The sequence below is a fragment of the Vulpes vulpes genome, chromosome 8, assembly GCF_048418805.1.
Source record: "Vulpes vulpes isolate BD-2025 chromosome 8, VulVul3, whole genome shotgun sequence".
In the NCBI taxonomy this organism is placed as follows: Eukaryota; Metazoa; Chordata; class Mammalia; order Carnivora; family Canidae; genus Vulpes; species Vulpes vulpes.
In genome coordinates, this window is record NC_132787.1 from 54600591 (window position 1) to 54625573 (window position 24983).

Consider the following 24983-nt stretch of genomic DNA (forward strand, 5'->3'; position numbering starts at 1 on the left):
TTCCCTATTAACATTTGGCAGACTTAAAATCTTAGCCATCATGTATTTTGTTCCCTGAAATGTATCAGTTACATTTCCCACAGAAGCTAACTACGCATTTCCTCGTGGGTGTATGTGTAAAGCTACCATAACAAAACATTCTCTATTTCCTCATTTCGATTAAAAGGAAAGAAGAAATGCTAAAGTGCACTTACATAAGTGACAGTGCAATACTGACACACCTATCTGCATTCACAATTTATACTCTGCTTAAGTTAAGGAAAGAACTGCCAAGGGCTATGAAATAAGATTACATTGGGAAGCCCATGCTGCCTGCTCCTCAGAGATTTTAGGGAAACTTTAAGGAACAGGAAAGTCACTTCAGGCCACTCAGGAACAACTAAGGCCTAAGACATTAAAAACAGCTGAGAAAAATACTAAGAAATAGACATAAGAGCACATGAAATGCATATAAATGAACATGACATTACAGACCCATTGACAGAAGGGATGGAAGTTGTGATGGGCTAAGCTGAGTCAGCCACTCTCTCCTGCCTATTTCACTTTGGATCAACATCCTGTCTAGGTAACAGTAACAACTGGTGACTGCAGGCATAGAATAGCTTTAGGAAAAGCTAACTGATTATCTGGGGAAAGAATCCTCAACTCCTGCTTCATTGCTCTCATGCTCTGACACAGCTAATCAAACAGAAAGGAAGAGAATCCTTTCCTATCTTGGGGAACAGAATTCAGAGTTAGGTACATTATGCAGGAAGCAGTGTGGTATAATGAAACAAGAACTGCCCTAGAAATCAGAACCTGAGTTCTAATCCCAGCTTTGCCACATACTCACCATGCGATCTAGAGGAATTCCTTTGAGCTATTTGAGACTTACTATTCTCATGTGTAAAACTAAAATAATTATCACCAGCCCTCCCTCCTTAGAAAACTTTGTGGCTCAAGTGAGATCATGTTTACAAAAGTGACTAAATGCCAGAAAGCACTATTTAATATAAAACTCCCAATCCAAAATTCTGTGAAACAGGAAATCCTCACCATCTAGCCCAGAAATGACAAACTATTACATGATTCAAATTAGCTCACATACACCTATGTTATGAGACCAGCCCAAGTGGGGGTAGGATGTATATTGGACTGGTGTAATTAAGTTCAACATTTTTTTTTTTAATTTCCTACTGCTCTCCCAGTGTCTCAACAATGCTCAGGAATAACAAGCAAGAGCGATAATCTCCTCAACCTCCTCTAGCCTTCTCTGGCACAGAAATCCAACATAGGCCACTTCACATGCCTGATTAGATAAGCTTTCCCAATGCTGAAAACCAACTGCTTCTAATATTTCAAACCCGATTTCCATTAAGACTCAGGAGTGAAAGATGGAAACAAATAAGACAACTAAACAGATCCTCCTTATTAAACGAGTTCTCCAGCTTTAACTGGAAATACTAAATAATTTTTTTCTATGAATCAATTATTTCTGAGATGACAGATGCAAGATGCTGCAAACTTAAGCAGACAAAAGGTTAGGGAGGCTTTTAATACCTACATGGTTAATTTACAAATTTGAAATTACTAGACAATAGTGCTTTGGTCTGCTCTTTAGGTGATGCACTGCCTTAGTAATGAAGCAGAGTCTAAAAGGAAATCCTTGAAAGAAACTGAAATAGGAAGGATCAGAGACAGAATTCTCAGATCATATCTTCCAAAGGGGGGAATTACTATGAGGCCAATGAAGTTTTAAACTTTGCCCCCCCCCACACACACACACTTGAGTATCTATTTTGTGCCTAGAACCATGCAATTAAATATGTTGTTTCTAATATCTGCAAATAATCCTGCATGTTAGGTATTACTATTAATCCCATTACATAAATAAGGGAACTGAGACTTAGAGAAGTTAAGGGGCTTGCCCAATATTCTTAACTAAGAATCAGAGCCAGGTCTAGGTAGTTCTAAAAACCTAACAGCTATGCTAAAGCAAAAATCAAAGTGTAGTGGCAAAGGGTATCTAAAGTCATTCCAAAAGATAATAAAAAACAATCAACCTGTACTGTCATTTATCTCTTTCATTATCCTTAATATCCCTGAGCATTTTCCCTTTCAACATCCAATGGGCAATTAACAAAACTAAACTCTAAGGAGAGACGAGCATATCTGAAAGGACCCACATGTGTGAGCATGCATGTGCAGGCTGTATTTTAAAATAGATGGGATTAAAAAAATAAAACAAAACAAAACAAAATAAAATAAAATAAAATAGATGGGATTGTCTGTTGGTGTCAGACACATTCTCTCTTCTATTAGTACAGATGACTTTTGATTGTCAGTAACAAAGGAGATAATAATAAGGAGAAAGTTCACCATAAAGAAAAAAAAAATGTGTGCTTTTTCTATGATATGTGTAGAAATGCACTTCCCAGGCCAAGATAGGTTAGCACTGGGTAGTTTCAGTAATTGGCTATGTCCACTGTTCATAAACTGAAGCATTCCAATTGTTTTACATGGTTTCTTACATCCCTTTCAAAATTCAATGATAAGAATACATACTCATGTGCAAGGTCAAGAAAAAGCTATCTGGAAAAAATAAGCTATCTGTAATTGAAAAGGCTGGCACAAATATGACTCTGGATGGCCATTTTCGATCTTTCAAAATGTTTTTTATTAAGAAAAAAAAAAAGCTCCCCATTCATTCCTGGTCTTAATCTACTAAAGAATTTCTTTTAGGATCAAGATATAAAAGGGAAAGAAATGCTAAACAACTTTTCTTGGATTATGACACACATAAATCCATTCTCCCCACTTCCAAAAAGATTTAGAAAGGACTCCAAATCCTTAAAATGGAATTTTGAAGTTTAAATAATTCCCATATTATGCAAATGTTCATTCAGAAGTAAGATGATGGTAAGGGTAAAACTTAAATCAGTTTAGGACACAAAATATTATTATATCCAAAGTTACATTATCTGTGACCATAGGATTCCACCAAATTGACAATGGCATCACTTATAGTGCGTAAGTGTATGAGCTCTGGAGTTGAGCAAGAGGTTCCAATTGCTAGCCTATACCAATGATCAGCTGGGTAGAGTAGATGACCATCCCTTAACCTTTCAGTAAATAGGAATCAAACACCTATCTTATAATAGGTCCTTATAGACCAAAGGAAACAGGTCAAGTACTTTCACCAAGTACTGTCAAGCATCTGTCAACATAATAAACCCTTCACATAGGAAAGCTATTGTTACTGCATATAAACTCCATAGGGACAGAGATTTTGGTCTGTTTTGTTCACTTTATTAATAAGGAGGCATGCCTCGATCTGCTCTCATGCATATACTCTCAGTTCCTCCAAAGTAACGTTCACTTCTTTCTATATTAATTATACTTGAATGCTGCTGTCCTTGGTGTATACCTCCTCTCTTTTACCATAAGTGGCTCCAGCTGCTTTTTTGGAAAGATTTAAATTATTGGAAAATATTTTAAGTGTTTTAAGAGTATGTGAGTTACCATATGCACCACTTACATTTTCTGTAAACAGTATGCTTACACATAATTATAAATATCTCAGACCATAAAAGAAAACCTTTCATAGTATTCCCACAACCGAAAAACAAAGTCTTAGAAATAATTATAGAGGGAGCAGAAGGGAGTGGTAGGTAGAATACGGTTTACTAAATCAGCAAAATAAAATGTTGAGTTTTGTCTTAAAACAAAACAAGGAAAAAAAAAAACCTGACAACCATTTGCTCAAGGCTGCCAAAACTTGAGAATAAGCAAACTGTCATGGGAAACAAATGTTAAAAATACGAAACCCTTTTCTGAGAAAGTAACTCCACCAGTCCTAGCTAATCCATTACTGAATCACTAATGACACCAGCCCCACTGGCTTGTCTTAACCACTACAGAGAAGTCCAAAGGGACATGCAGGGGCTCACAGTCAAATATTTTCTTTGCTGTCACTGACATTTTCAATATGGCCACACCCCTTCTCTCCCCTACTCTTCCACTCTTTTATTCCCTTTTCAAATCTCAAAAAAAAAAAAAAGGTGGTTGATATACTGATAGATCATTTGAGTAGTGAATGCAAAGGAAAAATCACTTGACTAGAAAACAAGAGCTTGGATTCAAGCCCCAACCTTGACCTAGCTCTGGGTCTTCCGGCCACTCATTTCTTTGGGCTTTAGTTTTCTCCACCTATAAAACACCTGGAATCTCAAAATCTCCAGGAGCCTCTAAAGGTGTTAAGACCATAGGATATTTTTATTATTTCAGAATGCCTAAGAGAGATAGTCCATTAAAGTGCTATAAGGCTAATGAAAACATCAAATATTTTAGGTTCAGACTAGTATTCCACATGGTGACACAGAATGGCATGTGATATTTGCCATATCATATGAAACTGGGGAACAATGGAGTTGGACCTGATATTATCCTTAAAGATATACCTCAGAAAAATCACAGTTTTTGTAGTAAGCATAACATCCAACCACAAATGTCTGATTAATAAATAATGGGGGGATGCCTGGGTGGCTCAGTGGTTTAGTGTCTGCCTTTGGCTCAGAGCATGATCCTACAGTCTCGAGATCGAGTCCCACGTGGGGCTCCCTACATGAAGCCTGCCTCTCCCTCTACCTATGTCTCTGCCCCTCTCTGTGTCTCTCATGAATAAATAAATAAAATCTTTAAAAATAAATAAATAAATAAATAAATAAATAAATAAATAAATAAAATGGGAAATAAGTTAACATCTATCAGTGAAATTTGTGTAATAGACAAAATTGCTTCAATTTAGAAATAAACTCCATTAATAGACTCCAATACAGTACCCCTAAATATTAACAGGATCGCTGAAAACCAGTGAACAATCTACATGCTGAAAAGGTGAAGCTCCTATTTCTCACCAAGGGTCCAAATAACTTATTCCACTCTTTTTTTTCATTGAAATTCCATTAGCCAACATATAGAACACCATTAGTTTCAGATGTAATGTTCAATAATTTATCGGTTGTATATAACACCCAGTACTCATCACAACACATGCCCTCCTTAATGCCCATTACCTAGTTACCCCCTCCCCTCCAGCAACCATCAGTTTGTTTCCCAGAGTTATGAGTCTCTCAGGGGGGCAGCCCGGGTGGCTCAGAGGTTTAGCGCCGCCTTCAGCCCAAGGCGTGATCCGGGAGTCCTGGGAGGGAGTCCCACCTCAGGCTCCCTGCATGGAGTCTGCTTCTCCCTCTGCCTGTGTCTCTGCTTCTCTCTCATGAATAAATAAATAAAGTCTTGAAAAAAAAAAAGAGTCTCTCATGGTTTGTCTCCCTCTGATTTCTTCCCACTCAGTTTTCCCTCCCTTCCCCTATGATCCTCCGTGCTGTTTCTTATATTCTACCTAACTCATCCACTTTTGATTAAAATGAAAGCAACAAAAAGGTCCATACTGCAACATAAAATAACACCAACAATTATTATTTACTGTACTCTTACTATGTGCCAGGCATTGTATTATGAATTATTATTACATTACTGAATCCTCAGTAACTCAAATCAACTAAAGTAAGTCAAGGGCCATGCGTCAACTAATGTCCATCCATTTCTTTTATATTCAGAAAATACAAAGGATTCCTAATAGCTGACCTCTACATTCAAAGAACTGCCAGTGTCATGAACTAATTTTTAGTTATACATACCATAAAAACATGCATCTTTAGTATACTGGAATGAGTAAGGATTTCTGAGACAGATGGACATAGCTTTAAATCTCAACTCTACCACTTAACTAACTGCATTATCCTGGGCATTTAATAAGCTTCAGTTTCCCCACTTAGCCTACTACTCCTCATCTCATAGGGTTGCTGTGAGGATAACTGTATGAACGTACATAAAGTGCCATAGTTGACTGCAGAGACTCTGGAGCCAGATAGAGGTTTGAATCCTGGCTCTATTATTCATTAGCTGCATTATTCACCCCAACACCCAAAGCTATGAATCTAAGTTCCAATTTCCTTATCTGTAAAATGGTTATATACTGTCTACCCTAAAGGATAGCCATGTAAATCAAATGAGGAAATATATGTAAAGCCCTAGCAGAATGACAGACACATAGTAAGAATTCAACAGTGTTAAAAAAAAAAAAAAAAAAAAAAAAAAACCTGAGGTTTAAAAAGTCAAACCACAAGTTTAAGTCCAAGCTCTGCCACTTACTATCTAGACCTAAACAATGGTATACAAGCCAGTATTCCGCTGAGGCTCAGTTTCCACCAAAGTTTTGTGAAGATTAAAGGAGGTAATTATATAAGAAGGTGCTGTAAACTCTACATTGCTATGTAAATATTGAGGTTGTTTTACTTTATGAAAATGAGTTGTATGTTAGTTATATTGACTGATCCTTCCAAATACTATCTTCATCTTTAAAATGGAAAAACAGGCAGAGAAATTTTAAGCCATAAAGGGAAGGCTGATGGTTCCAAAAGAAGGATGGAGAAAAGAACTGGGCCAAAATAAATTCAGACCATGACAAAGCAGAAAATGAACAAGCCTTCAAGAAGAAAGATGAGAATAGGGGATCCCTGGGTGGCACAGTGGTTTGGCACCTGCCTTTGGCCCAGGGCGCGATCCTGGAGACCCAGGATCGAATCCCACGTCGGGCTCCCGGTGCATGGAGCCTGCTTCTCCCTCTGCCTGTGTCTCTGCCTCTCTCTCTCTCTCTCTGTGACTATCATAAATAAATAAAGAAAAAAATATTTTAAAAAATGAATAAAAGATGAATAGCGAGTCAAAGCGTTTAAAAAAAAAAGATGAGAATAAATAAATACCCATTACCCTGTTTTTAATCAGCAGCTTCACCTGCTGATTAAGCCTCTCAGTGGAGGCTTAAGAATTCCCTAATTCCTCCTAGAAACAGTATTAAAACTCCAGAGTGAGAAAGAGCTTCACTATCAAATCTCTTTTCCCACTCAAATTAATTTTGTGGATGGGGCATAGAAACAAAGACCAATGGACACAAACCCAAACTCCTAACTGGCATTCTCTTAGCCACAGCTTAAAAAAAAAAAAAAAAAGAGTCGCAATCCACTTGAGAAAGGCTTCCTTCTTTGGTTGGTCAGAAACGTCCCTGTTCCCCAGGTTTCTTCATGCTAAATATGGCAATAGCTGGCAAACAACCAGCCCAGTAAATTCCAATGATACTTAAGAAAGCATTCATATTGCCTGAAATTACTCTGAATCAAACACTGAAGACCTGCAGGGCTTCCACATACAACAGTTCAGCTGGAGCTCTTAATGTCCAAAGCAGCAGGGTACCTTAAGAACATACAAGCTTGAAAAACAAGCAGTCTACTCTTCTTTATTGCAACATTCTTCAGCAACAACATTGATCTCCTACCCACTGTGCACACAGCACTGCACTAGGGCAGTAGGAGGCTAGAGGAAGAAATGGAACAAACAGGTGGTGTCCATGGGGTGCCAAAACAACAGGTTGATTCAGTCAGCTCTGTCCCACAACTAATCAATTTGGTGAGGAGAGAGGGGAGGGAATCTTAGTCATCCTGTTGTCTGACCAAACTGACTGGCTAGACCACAATACAACTGTCAATTAGGTCAAAATGTCAGATTTAGTAGTGCACTAGTCCTGCCTTTCAGGGATGTTACATACTTCAAAAATCTTGATTATCCAGGAAGACAGGATATAGACAGATTACCCTTAACCCACCAAAAATCACATATTTAGCTCCAGAATTTACTGTTTTCCTCTAGTATCTTTTTATAAAATGTTAAATGTGCATTTCCTGAGCACATACAACTGACAGCTTGGTCAGATTAGAATTTTAAAGTATCTAATGAAAACAGCAGTTAACAAATACAAAGAAAACTGACCAAGCTCATTACAAGTCAAAGGATTAAAAAAATTAATCTATTAAATATATGGTTTTTGATATCAATATTGGTAGCAATGAGTAATGGGAATTAAGGAGGGCACTTGTTATGATGAACCCTGGGTGTTATATGTAAGCGATGAACCACTGAATTCTACTCCTGAAACCAATATAACACTATATGTTAACTAACTAGAATTTAAATAAACATTTGGAAGAAAAATACATATATATTTGTAGCAATTTGATATTACATAGTTTAACCTGTCCATAAATACTTTTGTCTATAAACACATTTAAGACAAAGAAAGGACTAATATCTTTCATATAAATAGCTTTTTCAATCAGTAACCAAAAAATGAATGCCTTGAGGGGTACAAGACACAGTTTACAAAAATAAGTAAATAAGAAGTGGCCACTGACCATATGAAAAATGATTCAATATCACTGTGTAATCAGAAAGGCTAATTAAGGTCAGGTAGCATTTACCATTTATCAAATTGGTTAAAAGTTTTAAAAATAAAAACTACTGTTGAACATAGCTGGCAACACTGACGATTTCATATTCTGCTGATGGAAGTATAACTTGGTCAAACTATATGGAAGAGAATTTGGCAGTATCAGAGTCACAAAAAGGTCCATATTCTTTGACACAACAACTTGACTTCTGAGAGCTTAGTGTTAACAAAATAAATATTCCTACCAAGATTTAGATATAAGAATTTCATTGTAACATTATTTATAATTATGAAAAAAATTAGAGAGGCACCTAGGTGGCTCAGTCGGTAAAGTATCTGCCACTGGCTCAGGTCTCCTGAACTGGGCTCCCTGCTCAGCAGGGAGTCTGCTTCTCCCTCTGCCTCTCCCCCCTGCTCATGCTCACTCACTCTTTCTCTCAAATAAATAAAATCTTTTTTAAAAAATTAGAAACTAATAATTGATTTCAGTTTAAATTATATATATAGCTGATTCTTAAGACAGAACAGTATGCAGCCTTTCATATTCTTAAAGAACATATATATATAAGAAAATATTCACAATATTTTAAGTAGTACAGAAGCAGATGATAAAGCTATACGTATGCTAAAACCCCCAATTGCAATGATAGACACAGAAAAAAAAACTGTCTAGAATGTATCAAAATATTAACTATGGGTTTTGGTTGGAGGTGATGGAATTATTGGAGATTTTAATTTTCTTTTATGTTTTCCAGTTTGTTTTTACCTTCTGTATCCCTATTTTTTAAAATCACTCTTTGACATAGAAATTCTTCTTCTGCAAATCTAGCTTAATGAGGAAAAATCCTAATGAGGAACGTTTTTTCTGTATGAAGAGGATCAGTATCATTTATACAGAAAAAAAAAAATGAAACCAATTAAATAAGTAACCAAACCAAAGAATGGCCAAAACATCATAACCCTATTAATAAGAATATTATCGAGGCACCTGGGTGGCACTGTCAGTTAAGCACCCAACTCTTGGTTTCAGCTCAGGTCATATGATCCAGCCCTGCATCAGGCTCCACACTCCATGCAGAGTCTGCTTAAGACTCTCTCTCTCTCCTCCTCCCCACCTGCCCCTCCTCCCCCTAAAATTTTTAACCTTTTTAAAGGTTTAAAAACCTTTAAAAAGTCTTTTAAAAAATAAGAACATTATTTAATCAATGTTGATTCCCACTCATTCCATAATTGGTTCCCAATTTATAAAAAGTGCTTGAAACTATGAAAAATATTCATAATCATCAAAGAAAGTACAGAAAATTGTGTTTATATTATGAATCAACATTTTAAAACTAAAGGTAGAAAAAAAAGACCAAAAGATGTACACCAAAATATTAACAGTGGTATGATTGTGAATATTTTTCTCACACTTTTCTAGATTTGTCAATGCCTTTAGCTACTTTTAAATATAATTACTTTTTAAGTAACCTTCCCCTCCCCCCAAAAAAATCTTGTATAAGTTAATTAGGTACAACATGAGAATTAATTGTTACTATGTAAACCTACCTTAAAATATTACAATCTTTGTTTTTAGTTATAACCATTTTCCTTAAATCTCTTAGGAAATATGTCATAGGATTCATGAAATATTGTAACTTACTTTCAATAGTAACATACGACCAAGGACTTACATGATTCACAAGATACGTTTTTCCTATAATAATCCTCATAAAGATTAGAAAGTGCTTTAAATGTAATTAAGTAAATGTCCTTAACATCTCCAATTAAAGAAGACCTAGCAAATAAATAAAAGCATGTTCATAGCAAAGAAAAATATAATAAAATATCATAATCAAAATATACACATCCTCAAACTTCAGTGAGTCTCAACACTTTCTAGACAGACAAAAGCATATGAAAGCAGAGTTAATTTCTTTGCAGCTTATTACAATTACCATTTAGAGAAGTTAACACATTAGCACTATCTAGTTTTCTGAATATTCATATTCAGAAATTCAACATAAAATATTAGTGAATAAACACTATTCAATTATTCTTATTTGAATGTTGAATAAATATGCCAGTCTAGCAATCCTGTCCTTTTTACGGTCTAGTTTAAAAAGACTATTTAATCTTCAAGGTTTAAAAACTTCAGAATCTCCTCAAAAGACAGATGAGAGGAATCCCTGGGTGGCTCAGCAGTTTAGCACCTGCCTTCGGCCCAGGGCGTGGTCCTGGAGTCCTGGGATCAAGTCCCACATCAGGCTCCCTGCATGGAACCTGCTTCTCCCTCTGCCTATGTTTCTGCCTCTCTCTCTCTGTGTGTCTCTCATGAATAAATAAATAAAATCTTAAAAAAAAAAAAAAAGACATATGAGAGTAAAAAGAAATGAAAAAGAAGCAAACAACAATTTTAAAATGCACCTGCCTCTGAACAATATAGTATACTTGAGAATGTAACCACAGCTTCTTGTACAACACTTTATCCAGCAAGCAAAGTTGTATTTTAAAGTGATGCTACTTGTTAAAAGACAACATATTATTAAGGGAGCGATATCCAACTCTAATCAAAATATTATAGTCATGTTTTCCTTACTTTGTAAGATACACAGATGCTTTCTTCATATGATTAAATGTATATAAGGGTGGGGGAGCTAGTCTTAACACAGAAACAGGTTCTGCAACACCCATAAATCCAACCTGTCTGTGTGAAGCGATGAGTCCATCTTGGCATGATGTTTGGCTGATGTGTTCAAAGAAATGGAGTTACTGCCTAGGCGCCAATATTCTGAGAGGAACTGACTTGAAGACCAGAAACTGCCTCAAGCAGACCTCTAGGGAAGGTGCTTCAGTCAAGGGGAGGAAAGACCAAGGCCCTTTGCTGAACGGCCAAAGACCAAGGGTACCAGAGCTGAACCACGGCAACTGGTCTGCCATTCAAGAGTGGCAAGGGACAGTAAAATGACCCCCAAGACTTTGTTCGGTCATTATCTAGTAAAACACAAACTTTAAGGAGCTGGTAGAACAGGGTTTTGCCAAGACAAGCAGAGGGGGTGATTAATCAATGCCACCTGAGGCAGCAGCTCTGGGTGTGTCCATACTGAACCTCTGTCACTGCCTGGCCATGACAAGAAATTCCTTCAGCTACTGCCACTGAGAACTAGAGCTTCCAAAAAAGGTATCTCTACCTTGACTCATCCCAGATCAGGCCTGGCATCCAGGACTAAAAACACAGCCCTCTCTTCTGCCACAAACCCACTGACAGACATAATACATACCACAACCAGTCCCAAATTTACATTTAGACCCCCTACTAGACAAAGAGGTCTTTATCTTTTCCCCAAGTTAAGTTTTGATACTTCTAAATTACAAAAGAGAAAGAGGAGAATAGCAGACTCCCAGCAGGGGTGTCCTAATAGACCTGCAGCTTACTTCCCTAGACCCTACAGCTCTTAGTCACCCTGACTCCAGGAAGCTGCTTTCTGAGACCATAGATAAGTGACCTAAATGACTTGTATTTCATATTCCTAATTGTGTGCTCATCTGTCTTATCTCCATGATGATGTCTGCTCCTTGGGGGCAGGCCCCTATCTTCTGCTAGGTCAATGATTCCCACATCTACCAAAGCAGAATACCCTTTAATCCCTACCACATGATGAAACACACAAATTAAGAAGAACAACATACCACAATCCTCCTTAATACATGACTGGGACAGGAGAGCTACAAAGATAACAAATCTCAAAGCCAATAATTAGGGCTCCTACCAGAGTTGTATATAGAACTTCCATATTTACACATATAAATAAATTAATACAATGATTACCTCACTTTTCTCACTCCAAGCTATGGTTTTTATTACCCGCCCCTTCTTGGTTTTACTCTTCTTTTTAAGGTCACAATGTATTTTCTGCCACACAACTGGTGTTTGCCTCAGAAAGGAGAGGAGGGCAAAAAGAACAGATCTACAGCAAACCCCCTTCCCCTAACAAAAGAACACTGCATTTTGTCTCATCCAGAGGCCAAGAGCCTATCCTTTCAGATATGAAGCCACTTTCTAGTTCCTACAAAAGACAGCAATACTAAGCATCTTTATTAGAGGAGCACTTCTGGGCCCCTTCTTACAAAATGCTCTATTCTGCCCAAGAGATGCTAGGTTCCTTATTCACTCTCCTTCCTTTTTCAACTTGCCCAGACAGCCCAAAGGCAGGACTGCCTGAAATGAGTGACTTTTAAATCTTTTTTGCACTAACACATCTGAAGGAAATCCCTGATACCAGATGTGTGTTCATAGGTTAACAAAGCAGACATCCTCAAAGGCAGTGTCATTCACAAGGACTAGGGACAGAATTCCTTAGTGGACACCAAAAAGACCATGGAACATCTCTGGTAACATTCTGATGAAGGGAATAAGGAGGCTACCACCAAATCACACACAACACATACACAGCAGCCCTAAGATTCTAAACAGTTTGTAGATTATTTTTTAAGACAAAATAAACAACTTTACTAGCCTTTTGGGGATATCAGAGCTAACCCCCAGCAATCTAGGCATTTAGCAAGAAGCAAGCACTTTCAAGGGTAAAAAATGATCACAAGACCCAGGCAAAGCAACCTATCTCTAAGTACCATCATAGAACAAACAAACAAAAATTAAACCAAAAAATCCTATTTCCCCAGATTCACTCTGCAATGATTCCAAACTTCCCTAATACAAAAATTAACTGGCTATTTCTTAAACATACACATTCCCAGTTACTATTCAGACCCATTGAATCAGAATCTCCAGGAAAACACTCCAGATGGAATCATCTCTGTGCTCCTTACTAGGTCTAACCTTTTATGGAGGTGTAGGTAACAGTTCAGTAAAGAGTGCCCCTTTGGATCCTTGTCACTCACGCAGGTCTCAGAACACTAAAAGGGAAATTCCTGAGAAGATGCCAATGGGCACCAGTCATATGAAGACAGATTACAACTGAATATAAGAAAATGTTTCTAAAAATCAGAGTTGTCCAGAGATGAACGAAGCTGCCTCCAAAGGCAGGGAGATACCACAAGAGTTGTTAAAGCATAAAGAAGGTAGGCTACCTCTTGACCAGGATGTTGTAAGAGGAGCAGATCCAGTATGGAAAGGATAGAAGGACTAGATGAATTTTTTTTTTTTTTTTTTTTTGGACTAGATGAATTTTAAAGTTTCTGCCAACACATAGGTCAACAAAGAGGAAAATTTCAGCTACCCATTAATTAACAAAAAGAGATAGCATAAATGTCTGTAGGTGGGGTCAGCTTTCAACTGATCTTTTCTCTTCAAAGGAGAAAAGAGCATAAAGACACACCCCTGATCACCAACAGCCTCTTCTCTAGAATGTCCCAAAGGTGGGGAGGACAGAGCAGGAGTCACAGGTGCTGTGACAAAGCCAACCTGCTGCTTGGATGACTCTACATGTTTGGCATATGCCAGACAAATTTTATGGACCAGAGAAGGGATGTGTGTGACAGTGTCTACCCTCAAGGAGCAAATCGTGTTGCAGAGATAGCTCATGCACTATATGGTTCTCTCAAAGTTTCATTTATCACATCTCATCTTTAGAGTTTTGTTGGTGGTAGTGGTTTTTAGGGAGCTCCCTTGGTAGGAAAAAAAACAAACTTTATTAAATGTATGCATCCTCTTAGTCTAATACTAGTTTGCAATATTCAGCTCATAATGTAAAAAAAAACTCAAAAAAAATCATCAAAACAAGCATAAAAAACTTAGTTAACTCTAATTTTAAAACTATTCCAATAATCTCCCAAATGACCAAATTACAATAAAGTGTGGCAATTCTGAGCAAAATAACAGAAATTGCTGGTCTCATAATATAGTAATACAGGAAACTGTAGAAACAGCTCAAGTAAGAGGCAGGGGGTGGATGCCAGTGCCTTTGAGGTTAAATTCCAAAGTCAAAGTGACCTTTATGATTCGCAGAAGTGAACAGAAAAAAAAGAGAAAGAAGAAACTACACACACACACACACACACACACACACAAATTCAAAATGGCAAGTTTAATAAAACTTCAGGGGAAGGGAAAAAATTGTTTTTCCCCCAAATGTAACGTAAGCAATGTATCTGGAAAATACTATAATAAATAAATAAATAAATAAATAAATAAATAAATAAATAACCGTCTTGGAGTACGATAGTAGTTCAGGATAAGAAAATAAAAGTGGGGTACCTGGGTGGCTCAGTGGTTGAGCATCTGCCTTTGGCTCAGTTGTAATCCTGGGATCCTGGTATCGAGTCCCACATCAGGCTCCTTGCAGGGAGCCTGCTTCTCCCTCTGCCTATGTCTTTGCCTCTCTATGTCTCTCATGAATAAATAAATAAAATCTTTTTAAAAAGAAAAGGAAAATAATTAAAAGTAATTGTTCAATTGAACAAATATTAAATATCTATTAGATGCCAAGGCACTGTGCCAGGTACAGGGTAAATATACTAGAAAAAAACACATAAATGAAAAAACACAGTTCTCTTCCTCAAGAAGTACATATTAACAATAAGCACTTGAGGATGTTCTAAGTGTTTCCGTGTACATGAGTTCATTTGTAAAAAGACAGAAGTGGTGCGGAGAGTGAAGGAGGCATGAACTGCAGACCAAAAGACAGAAATTCTACTTGACTCTAATTGGCTCAGTGACTATGGACAACATACCTGAGCAAATAGAGGCACAAAATCCCTCCCACAAGATTATACTACTAATTAAATACAGACCTGGAGGAGAATGATGGTCTTCTGGTTCCCAGTCCAGTGATCTTTCCAAAATATTATACGTTAGACTAATAAAAATAGAAGAGTAGAAGAGGGATGCCTGGGTGGCTCAGTGGTTGAGGGTCTGCCTTTGGCTCCAATGGTGATCCTGGGGTCATGGGACTGAGTCCCACATTGGGCTCCCCATAGGGAGCCTGCTTCTCCCTCTGCCTATGTCTCTGCTTCTCTCTGTGTGTCTCTCATGAATAAATAAATAAAATCTTTAAAAAAAAAAAGAAGAAAATAAAACCTTTGGTGTCAAATCATTTGCAGAGAAGGAGAAGAAGGAGAATAAGGAAAAAATAGTAGGAAAATGATAGGTTCAAGTTGTGGCATCCACGTAGAGATGTCAAGAAAGAAAGCACTTAAATAATAAGTGGAAACATAATATAAGGGTAATGTAAAATCTCTTACATTTTCATTCAAATCATGGCTTAGGATTTTTTACTCTAAAACCACTAAGGACAAATAAAGGGAGTCCAAAAATTATATATATGAATGAAGCTTGAAAAAAAAGACAACACAGAAGAAAAGGATCAGGGAGAGGATTTATAACATATCATTCAAATATAAGAAGCCCTTCTAAAGAGACAATGGGGACCCATTGTGTCCAGATGAACAAGAAGAAATAGCATTATACTCAATAGCTTTTACATTAACAATTTAAAAAATCTTTGACAGTGGAGGAATATTTGATACTGGAATAGTTGACTAAGGTTAGATTAATTCTGGCAATTATTAAAATTAAGAAGGAAAGATCCCCATATACACAGCTGAAGACAGAATAATGAACCAGCAGTGGGGTTCCAACAAGTTACTATAAACCTTGAAAAATACAGATTCTCAGACCTACTGTATCATAATCCCTGAGCGTTGAGTCCAAGAGTTGCCTCAGCTGATTTTGATGCAACCAGGATATTGAGCTTTGTTCTATCATAGGGGACGGGGTAAGGAGAACCACTAGGAATGGCAGATCAGAGTGGGAACTAGATTGATGCAAATTTTGTGGGCAAAATAGAATTTCTGTGGGTGTGATATTTTTAAAATGTATTGTAAGGCTGCTCTGAAGCATCCAAGCATATCCCACTGAATTTAAACATTTTCTAAAGGTCCTGAAGTCAGCAAATACAATTCAGGTAAACCAGAAATTACTCCTCGATACCACAGAAAGCCTCTGGAAGACACAGTAGTATGGGAATAGTGCAGAGGGATGCCAAGGAGATGTATATAAATATTTTTTAAAAACAAAACATCAGGAAAAAGAAGAGAGACAAAAGATAATCACTCTCCTTCCTCCCACCCACTGCCCCTGCAAAAGAGACTAATAATACAGAAAGAACAAGAAAGAAAAAGGAAAATAGTCTAAACTTCATCTTCATCTGAAAGGAAAAAAACATTGCTCTTTGTGATTTTTTTTTATAAAGCAAGAGAATTCAGCTGAGAAATTATCTAGCAGGCTACAAAACCAGGAAAACACTTCCCATTGCAAAGTAAAAGAAAACAAGGAGGAAGAGGTGGTTTTGGATAGCTGTTTGACAATGACAACTGGGTTGACTGCTTCTTGCCTTAGAAACTCAAGTGACATTTAAATGAACAATTGGCGATAATTCCAAATACAGGAACACTCAAAAATTTTAAAGAGTGCAGTACTTTGACAAAAACAATGATAACAGATTAAGAAGATTGAAGAAGCCTTCACCGCTAGACTCTGAAAAGACTGAAGATCTGTACCAAAAAACATGTTTTTAAATATCTTTTATTGCAGTAGTTTAGTATCTGAAGAATTCCTGTCTAAAAAAATACCCATATCTAGTCCTCTGAGGTAACTCAGAGGACTAGAAGCTAGCTAAAAGCTAAAAGCCTAAAAGCTAGCTGGTAATAGCAATACCTCATCAGTATAGAAGTATAGAAAAGGATATTCTATGTACTGAGGTCCTAGAATGTGAGAAGCCCTACATTGCCAGAGAAATCCTATTTCTGACATCAGTCTTAACCATTTAACACCTAATTTTGCAAATCGCCTTGCAATCATATTTATTATTCCCTGCAACTCTCTAAAGGAGATCACTTCTTTAGTTCTTTTCATAGGTAAGGAGACTACTGATCATGAAGATTAAGTTATTTACTAAAGCAAGTTAATGGTAGAAACCAAGGATTGTAATCCTCAGACTAGCCCACTGTTTATACTCCTTTTTATTCTAAATCTACACTTGCAGTCAAGCTTTCACTCAAAAGAAAAATCAAAGGCAAAAATGTCATCCTGTTTTTTTAAACTCTTCCAAAACAATGATTTTGGTTCATCATCACATAGCCTCCTGGTCCACTTCTGAAATTCTTAGGGACACAGAGGTGCATGGGATTTGAGCTTTCCAAGAAGGATCTGGTTGGTGCTAAACAACTCCGTACCGCGATTTAAAAAAAAAAAAAAAAAAAAAAAAACTTGTCGTTTAAACATCTGTGATTGGCATGCCAACTATCTGTTAACAATGAACAAAGAGCAAATGTTTCTAAAACTCTTAACTTTTTCTTTGCAAAGATTTAGCTCTTGTATCAGCTGTTTTTTTTGTTGTTGTTTTGTGGTGTGTGTGTGTGTGTGTGTGTGTGTGTGTGTGTTAGTAAAGGTAAAATCTTCCTTCAGATGAAGCTAGGAAAAGAAGACCCTATCACATGCACAAGCTACCATCCCGCTGGAAGCAGAGTTCATAAAAAATAAAGCACGGTCCCTCCCTGAAAGGACTTTCTGAATACCTTTTGCCTGCCATGGGTTTAATATACATTCTCTTAATTAATCCTATTAGCTGGGTAATTTCATTCTCACTTGATTGGTGAGTTCATACCGCAGAGCTGGATTTGAACCCAGGATTACAGAGGGCTGCAAAAGCCGCGCTCTTTCTACTGAACAGTCTGAAGAAATTCGGAATCTAAGATCGTGGGTGGGATGGATAAGACGTGATTCGGTTTCCTTTCCCTGGTCCAACCGTGTTCAGAAAGATGGTTGCTAATATCCAACCGTAGAGAGGCTTTCCAAGGAAGCACTTTGAATTAACGTATCCACTTTTCCTCACCCGCCCCTGCCCCACCCCCACCATGCCAAAAGAGCAGCAAACGCCGCTGCCAGGTTGGAGGAGTTGGTGATCGTCACACCACATTCCTGGGGCTGAACACAGACTCTCAAACAGCGCCCGAGCTCAGCGCCTCGGAAAGAATAACAGCAGTTGAGATTTTTAAATCATGTGGCTCAGCATGCAGCCACGCCAGCTTCCCTACCGCTCCTGCCTCCACCTTTCAAAGACTCCGGCAAAACACAGTGGACTGACCGAGAGCGGGGACTGGGGTGTCGGGACCCGGGCGCCCCACGAGACCCTGTCCCCACCCGAAGCAAGCCCACCCACTCGGCTGGTGCCTCCGGCTGGCAGGGAAGGTGTAAGCGGCTGGGCTCCAGGCCCTGCCCCCTCCCTGCACGCCGGAGTCCCGCATTCCTTTGCTCAGCCCAGCTGCGGTCCCCGGCCGGCCGGGGGGGGGGGGGGGGGGCGGAGGGGGGGGTCGTCTCGGGCTGCTCGACCCCAGGAAACGCGGAACCAGAGGGCAAAACAGCCCAACTGCCCGAACTCAAGAACTTGGAGAGCAAGTTTCAAGGCTCGTGGCCCGGCCCCCCTTCCACCGCGGAGGCGTGAGTGGGGCCGGCGGCCAAGGGGCGTGGGGGCAGCGGGGAGTGCGGAGGAGGAGGCCCCGGCGGTGTCCAAACTTGGGGCACCGAGGGGCCTCCCTCGGAGCCCGGCCTTCTCCAGAGAGGAGGACGGGAAGGGTGGGGAACGGGGGCACGGTCGCCCCAGGTGACTCGGCGCAGCGGACAGCGACCCCGGCCCCATACTCACCGCGCGCGGGGGCCGCGCAGCTCAGCCCGAGCGCCAGCAGCGCCCACAGCCGAGCGGGGCTCAGGCCGGGCATCTTCTCGGTCGCCTCCTCCGCCGCCGCCGCCGCCCGCGCAGATCCACATGAGGAGGGGGTCCCCAAAGAGGGTCCCCCACACGCTCCTCTCCTCCTGTTCTTCTGCGGCTCCCGGCCTCACGCTGCGCGCCGAAGCTCGGGCGTTAAGCGCCCCCCGCGCCCCGCGGCGCTAGCCTGCCGCTCCCGGCCGCCGCCTCGGCCGCCGCCCGAAGTTCGGCTGAAACTTTCTCGGCAGAGCGACGAAGCAGCCTCGTGTGTCCTTCCGCCTCGGCCGCCTCCTCCCCGCAAGCCCCGCCCCCTGTCGCCGGGCCCGACCCCGCCGCCCGCGGCACCCAGGGGTTTCCCGCAGGAAGAAGCGCCGGCCCGGGCTGCGCGCGGAGGGATCTCCTCCGAGTCCGCCGCCGGACCCTCCGCTTCTCCCCCCGCGTCGGGTCCCCAGGCGCCTTAACTCGGTCGGCGCACGGCCAGCCTGGCCTCGGCGGAGGGAGGTGCTGAGAGGACCCTGAACTTGAGACGCTGGGTGGCCATCGTGAACTTGCGCGGAGAGCCGGAGTCGTCCAGGGAGATGGGTATCGCCCCCGCACACCCACACTTACACACTCCCCGGCCGCCGGGAGGAATGCGGGAAGGAAGGGCCCGCGCTGTCAAGGGAGGGCCTGGGGGCTCAGGCCAAAGCCCACCGAAAAGGAACGTGGCCATCAACTGGGCTGTGCTGCACCGTTCACCTTCACCCATCCATCCATTCGTTCAGCAAACATTTCTTTACTGCCTTCCTTTGCTTAGCAGTGTGCTCAGCACAAAGGGATCATACTGAAGATGCGGGATGCACAAGCTAGTTGGTTTTTTTTTTTTTTTTAAGATTTTATTTATTTATTCATGAGAGACACAGAGAGAGAGAGACAGGCAGAGGGAGAATCAGGCTCCCTATGGGGAGCCTGATGCGGGATTCAATACCAGGACCCCGGGATCATGACCTGAGCCAAAGGCAGACGCTCAACCCGGATGCCCCTGCACAAGCTACTTTTGAGGAAAATCCTGCAGGATTCAGGAAAGGTTTTGCTGAAGATATTCATTGTAACATTGTTTGTAAAAGCGGACAATTAACACATATGACACTCTGAATCCCTGTCAAAGCCAACAACTAGAAACAACCTAAATCCCACCCATGGATGCACGACACACAATATATAGTAATAGAATATAAGCAGAATAGTGGTTACTTCCAGGGCAGGAGAGTGGGAAATACTTCCATGGGCACCTGTGGGCTTACTATTTGTGAAAGAAAAGAGCTGAAAACAAAACAAGCAGAAAGATTTGTGTGGCTGTAAAACTCCAGGGGATAGCCACCATAAAAATAAAGGTACAGATAAGGGAATAAGTAGGTGAGTTCTGCTACTATTTGCAGTGACAGGAGTCAAGGAGGGAAGTGGGGTGGGGACCAGATTGGTAAAATCTTAAGGGGCAAGCTGAAAGGGGGGGGGGGAAGAGTAGCTATCTCTCAGATCATAGAAAATCACTGAAGGCTTTTGAACAGGGGTGAGACTTGATGGAAAGGAAAGTTCCTCTGATAATCCTGTGTAAAATTGATTGTCAGGAGCAAAAGGCGAACTGGAATCTGAGGACCAGTCAGGAGTTAGTGAAACACTCCAGGCGTGGGGAGATGAAGGCCTGAACTAATGAGGTAAATGTCAGAATGGAAAGGAAGAGATGGATCTGAGACAATGGGGGGGGGGGGTGTGTGCAAACCTATGTAACTAATTGGATGTGAGAGTTTACAATCCTACTGGGAAGGAAAATCCTACCCACAGAGCCTCTCCCTCCCTACTTGACAGGATAAAGTCCAAACTTTTAAAAGCAGTAAATAGAAGGCCTCTACTTCACTAGGCCCCATCTTTCATCCTCTCTGCCCCATTGTGAACTTTACACCGTAACAGTATTGAACAATTTGAGATTACCCCCAAAATATATCTTCTTATTTCAGTCTCTGTACCTTCTGTTCCCTTGGTTTGGAAGGACTCTTGTCATCCCCTTCCCTCCTTCTCTTAGTGAACTTCTAATCATCATTAATACTTCAGTCCTGAGAAGGCTTTGCTGACACTGTAACAAATTCCTGCCCCTCAACAGACAGTCTTTCCACTGTACTGCTCTTAACTTATTAAAATGTCTCTCTCTCTTTTTTTTTTTTACACAGGACTGCTGATATTTCTGTCTTCTCAACCAATTCAGAGAAGACCTTATGGGCAAAGACCATGGCCTTATTTATTCCCAGTGTCTATCACATAATATATTTTGAACTAGAATGTAAAATAACAGTAAACAAGTGCAAGTCGGTATGATTAGAGGCTTATGAAGTTCCAAACTGGATTTGAATAAGTACTTTTCAGTAAATTAGCAAGTACTATTATTGAGACTAGTCACCTTGGGATGCTAGAAACTCTTTTCAAAAATAACATCATCAGTCAAAATAGCTTTGGAATTTCCCTTGTGCAAATATGTTCAGAGAATGATAATAACATTACTTTTTAGTAAGTTGACCCATAGAGTTGCCAGTTAGAGCATTCTCTTTACTCACTAAATATAGTTCATGGTGACTGGGCTCTATACAAATTTTAAACATCACCTGCAAAGACTGGATTTGTCACTATTAAAATATATTCATAAAAATGTGAAGATACTTATCCCCAAAGAGTGTCTCCAGAACTGACTGTGGCTATGACTAATGAAAATAGGTATGCAGTTTCCCAAGGTGACTGTTTTAAGAAAAACAATTACTATGTTCACATATAACTTTGGTTGAATTTGTTATAATTTTAAATGTTGCATACATTCCCACACAGGTAAGAGGAAAAAGATTAGATGTTATGAATGAAAGTAGGAGAAGGATATGATCAAAGAGGTGTTTTAAAAGACATCTTTTGAAGGAAGCCATGGATATAAAGTAGTCAAAGCAAAATGGGAGCTGAAAATCAAGGGAAAACTGGAGTTGACAAAAATTGAAGAGGAGAACAAGGCAGTCTGACTCATCAGGTAGCATTTTGGTGAATATTGCCATAGGCCAAATGCTGTGTGAGTAGCTGAGGAATAAAGACAGACCAGTAACCAACAATGAAAATCCAGTATGACAAGTAGAATGTTGTGTGTTCACAGCTGACAGTCTAGGAGTCCTTTCCTAGCCTAGGAATGGGCAGGGAAGGCTTCCCGGAAGACCTCAACAGCTGCACTGAGAACTGAAGAATGGAAAGATTAATCAGGTAAAGAAGAAAAGGTTTCTCATGTTGAGAGGTCTAAAGGCTTTTTCAGACACGGGGAGCAAGTACAGAGGCAGGCAAACAATAAAGACCTGCGCCTGTCCCCTATATTGGCAAGATAGGAACTTAGGAGCTGTGGGGATGCAGAAAAGATGGGCATTGGCTCCCAAGGCCAATAATTGTTGAGATGAGAGAGGGAATGTAGATCAAACAATCAGCAATGGCCTCAGTATTTTAAAGCATCATGAGCTATTCTCAGATATAGGAAATACAAGAGAAGGAAAAGAAGGTTTGGTAGAGTAGATAAAACAGACAAGCGACTAATATAGCTGAAAGAGGGAAAGCTATGTTCGGGTAGAGCAGCCAGGCAACTATTGATGACTTTAGAACCCTGACTGATTAGCAGGATGGAAGTGCATTGAAATACACTCTCTCCTGTTGAGCTCTCCCCAAAGCTATGCTGAAATTCCATCGTGTGCAGTTAGGTGACTGTCAGGAGACAGGGGATCATGTGGTTGGTGGTGTCTCAAAACTTGAGCAGCAGCCGAAGACATGAAATGCCAGAATCTGCCTGGAGATGTCAGCCCCAAACTACTCAGCAGTTTAATTACTCAGCTGGACTTGGGAATGGTCTTTCTCAGGACCATGCTTCTAATCAAAGCAAATCCTACTTTATAGGAGAAATTGGCAAGAAAATACTCAGGTGATCCTATAACTAATTAGTTATTGCTTTTTCTTGAAGTTTCGTAATGTTACTGAATCAAAGAAAAATGGGAGCCCACAAACTTTCATCTGAAAACAAATAAACAGAAGAACCTCGGTCTCTGGGGCCCAATTAAAATCTACAGACCCCTAGCAGTAGAAAAACATGAATAAGGACCAGCACTAGTTTTCATTTTCATCAAAACTAAAAATATACATAGATGTCTTTACTAATTAAAACCCAGGTAAAATATCCTCCCAAAACAAATGCTGAATTAGGCACTTATTTGTTCCCAAGTCTGTTCTCTCAGACCCAGTAGACTACCAAACTCCTCAAAGATAGAAATCCTATGTTGTCCATTTTGCCCCGGTTCCTAGCACAGTAGTACACATAAGTGCTCATACTATATGTTTTGAATAAATGCTGAATGAGGGGCATATATACCTGCATGAATGGGAGAGAGATGCAAAATTGTCTAGGTCTTTTGGAAAATCTTAGGCTGAATCAGTTAAATGCTGTGGATGTTGAAGAAGAGATTCTAGGGTACGTATCAGGCTTTGTTTGAGCTATTCCACACATCTCAGCACATAACTCAGGAACCCAGAGATGCATGATAAAGCATTTGTGGAAGCAAGAATTAAAAGGAAGAGTTATTTGCAAAATAATACCTTGCATTTGTACGGTGCTTTCCAGAACACTTTTAAGTATAATATCTCATTTGATTCATAAAGCAGTCATGGGAAACAGCCAAGCTAGTCATTATTATACCCCATTTCACAGATGAAGAAACTGAGATAGAGTTTAAATGCCTTGCCCAAGGTCAAGTAAGTAATTAATAACATCTGAGACAAAACTCCTGCTGTTTCTGACTTATTCAGTCTCATTCTACTGTCTCCTCCTGCAATAGTAATGAAGCACATCCAAGAGCATCTTTAGTGTGGGCACCTCTGAGCAGAGGTCCACCAGCCTCACCATTGATTGGTCAAGTCTGCCATATTGCTACAAAACAAACTGACTCAGTGTAATTAGGAAGTCCAAGCAAGCAAATATATTATTTGATTTAAACACATTTTTTTGAGATCTCACCCTCTGCAAAGTGCATCCTTGACTCTGGCAATACAGACATGTATCAGACCCAGCCCCTGTTCTCTGGAGATTACAGTGCATTCAGGAAGGCCAACATAACCAGAGTAACATAACTACAACAGAGATAAAGCATGGGGCTTGTAGGAGAGTAGAGAGCACTGTGATTAATTCTAAGGTCACTTTCATTTCATCCTGTCCCCAGCCTACGAGATATAAATGAACTGAGGTGGCCTATAAAGCTGGACTGTAAACAGCTTGAGCACAGGAACTGTTTCTCGTTCATGTTTGTAAACTCCATGGTGGTTGGCTGTCCTGCATAGGACATGGAGTAAGTGCACAATAAAGACCCACATTCTGAGAGGTCTACCAGGTTCATTCAAACAGAGGGCAAGTTCTAGAAGGCAGGAGCTAATCTCAAATTTCGAACTAGTTCTGACACTTAGGAGCCAATCAGACTTTTCAACTAATTGTTTCTGCTCATCTGATTAAGAGTATAAATAACATAAGAAATTATAATTTGGGCTTCTTGATATATTGTTGCCCTTTTAGGGCTGTGGCTATTTCAATTTAATTGATGTCAAGAAGAGGAAAATTTAAGAAAATAGTCCTCGCATAATGAATTGTTCCTCATGTGCATGTACTACATGATGAATGGTATCTTAACTAGGAATCCAAAATTCTTGCTATCCATGAGATAAGCAGAAAAGTTAGTACAGGAATGCTTACCTTAGCACTACCTAAGTTAAAGATTTCGAAGTATTTTATCCTGGGAAGTATTACAGTTCAAATACTAAATGGACATATACACTTTATGTAAAATGACACAAAAAAGGATTGGCCTGCATGCACCGGGATGTCTCCCCAGTTCAAAAGCAGTGTCAATCCACAACTGTGTAATTATCAAACCACA

The 24983-nt window shown here is 39.9% G+C and overlaps 1 protein-coding gene across 1 annotated transcript in view; it reads right to left on the reverse strand.

Moving 5' to 3' along the window:
• Nucleotides 1-19288, reverse strand: part of NOTCH2 (notch receptor 2) — a 164122-nt gene extending 144834 nt beyond the window's left edge. Inside the window, exon 1 of the mRNA XM_025988791.2 lies at nt 18964-19288. Coding sequence (XP_025844576.1) covers nt 18964-19036 — 73 coding nt within the window. The 5' untranslated portion in view covers nt 19037-19288. The remainder of the gene's footprint in view (nt 1-18963) is intronic.
• Between the last annotated feature and the right edge of the window lie 5695 nt (nt 19289-24983).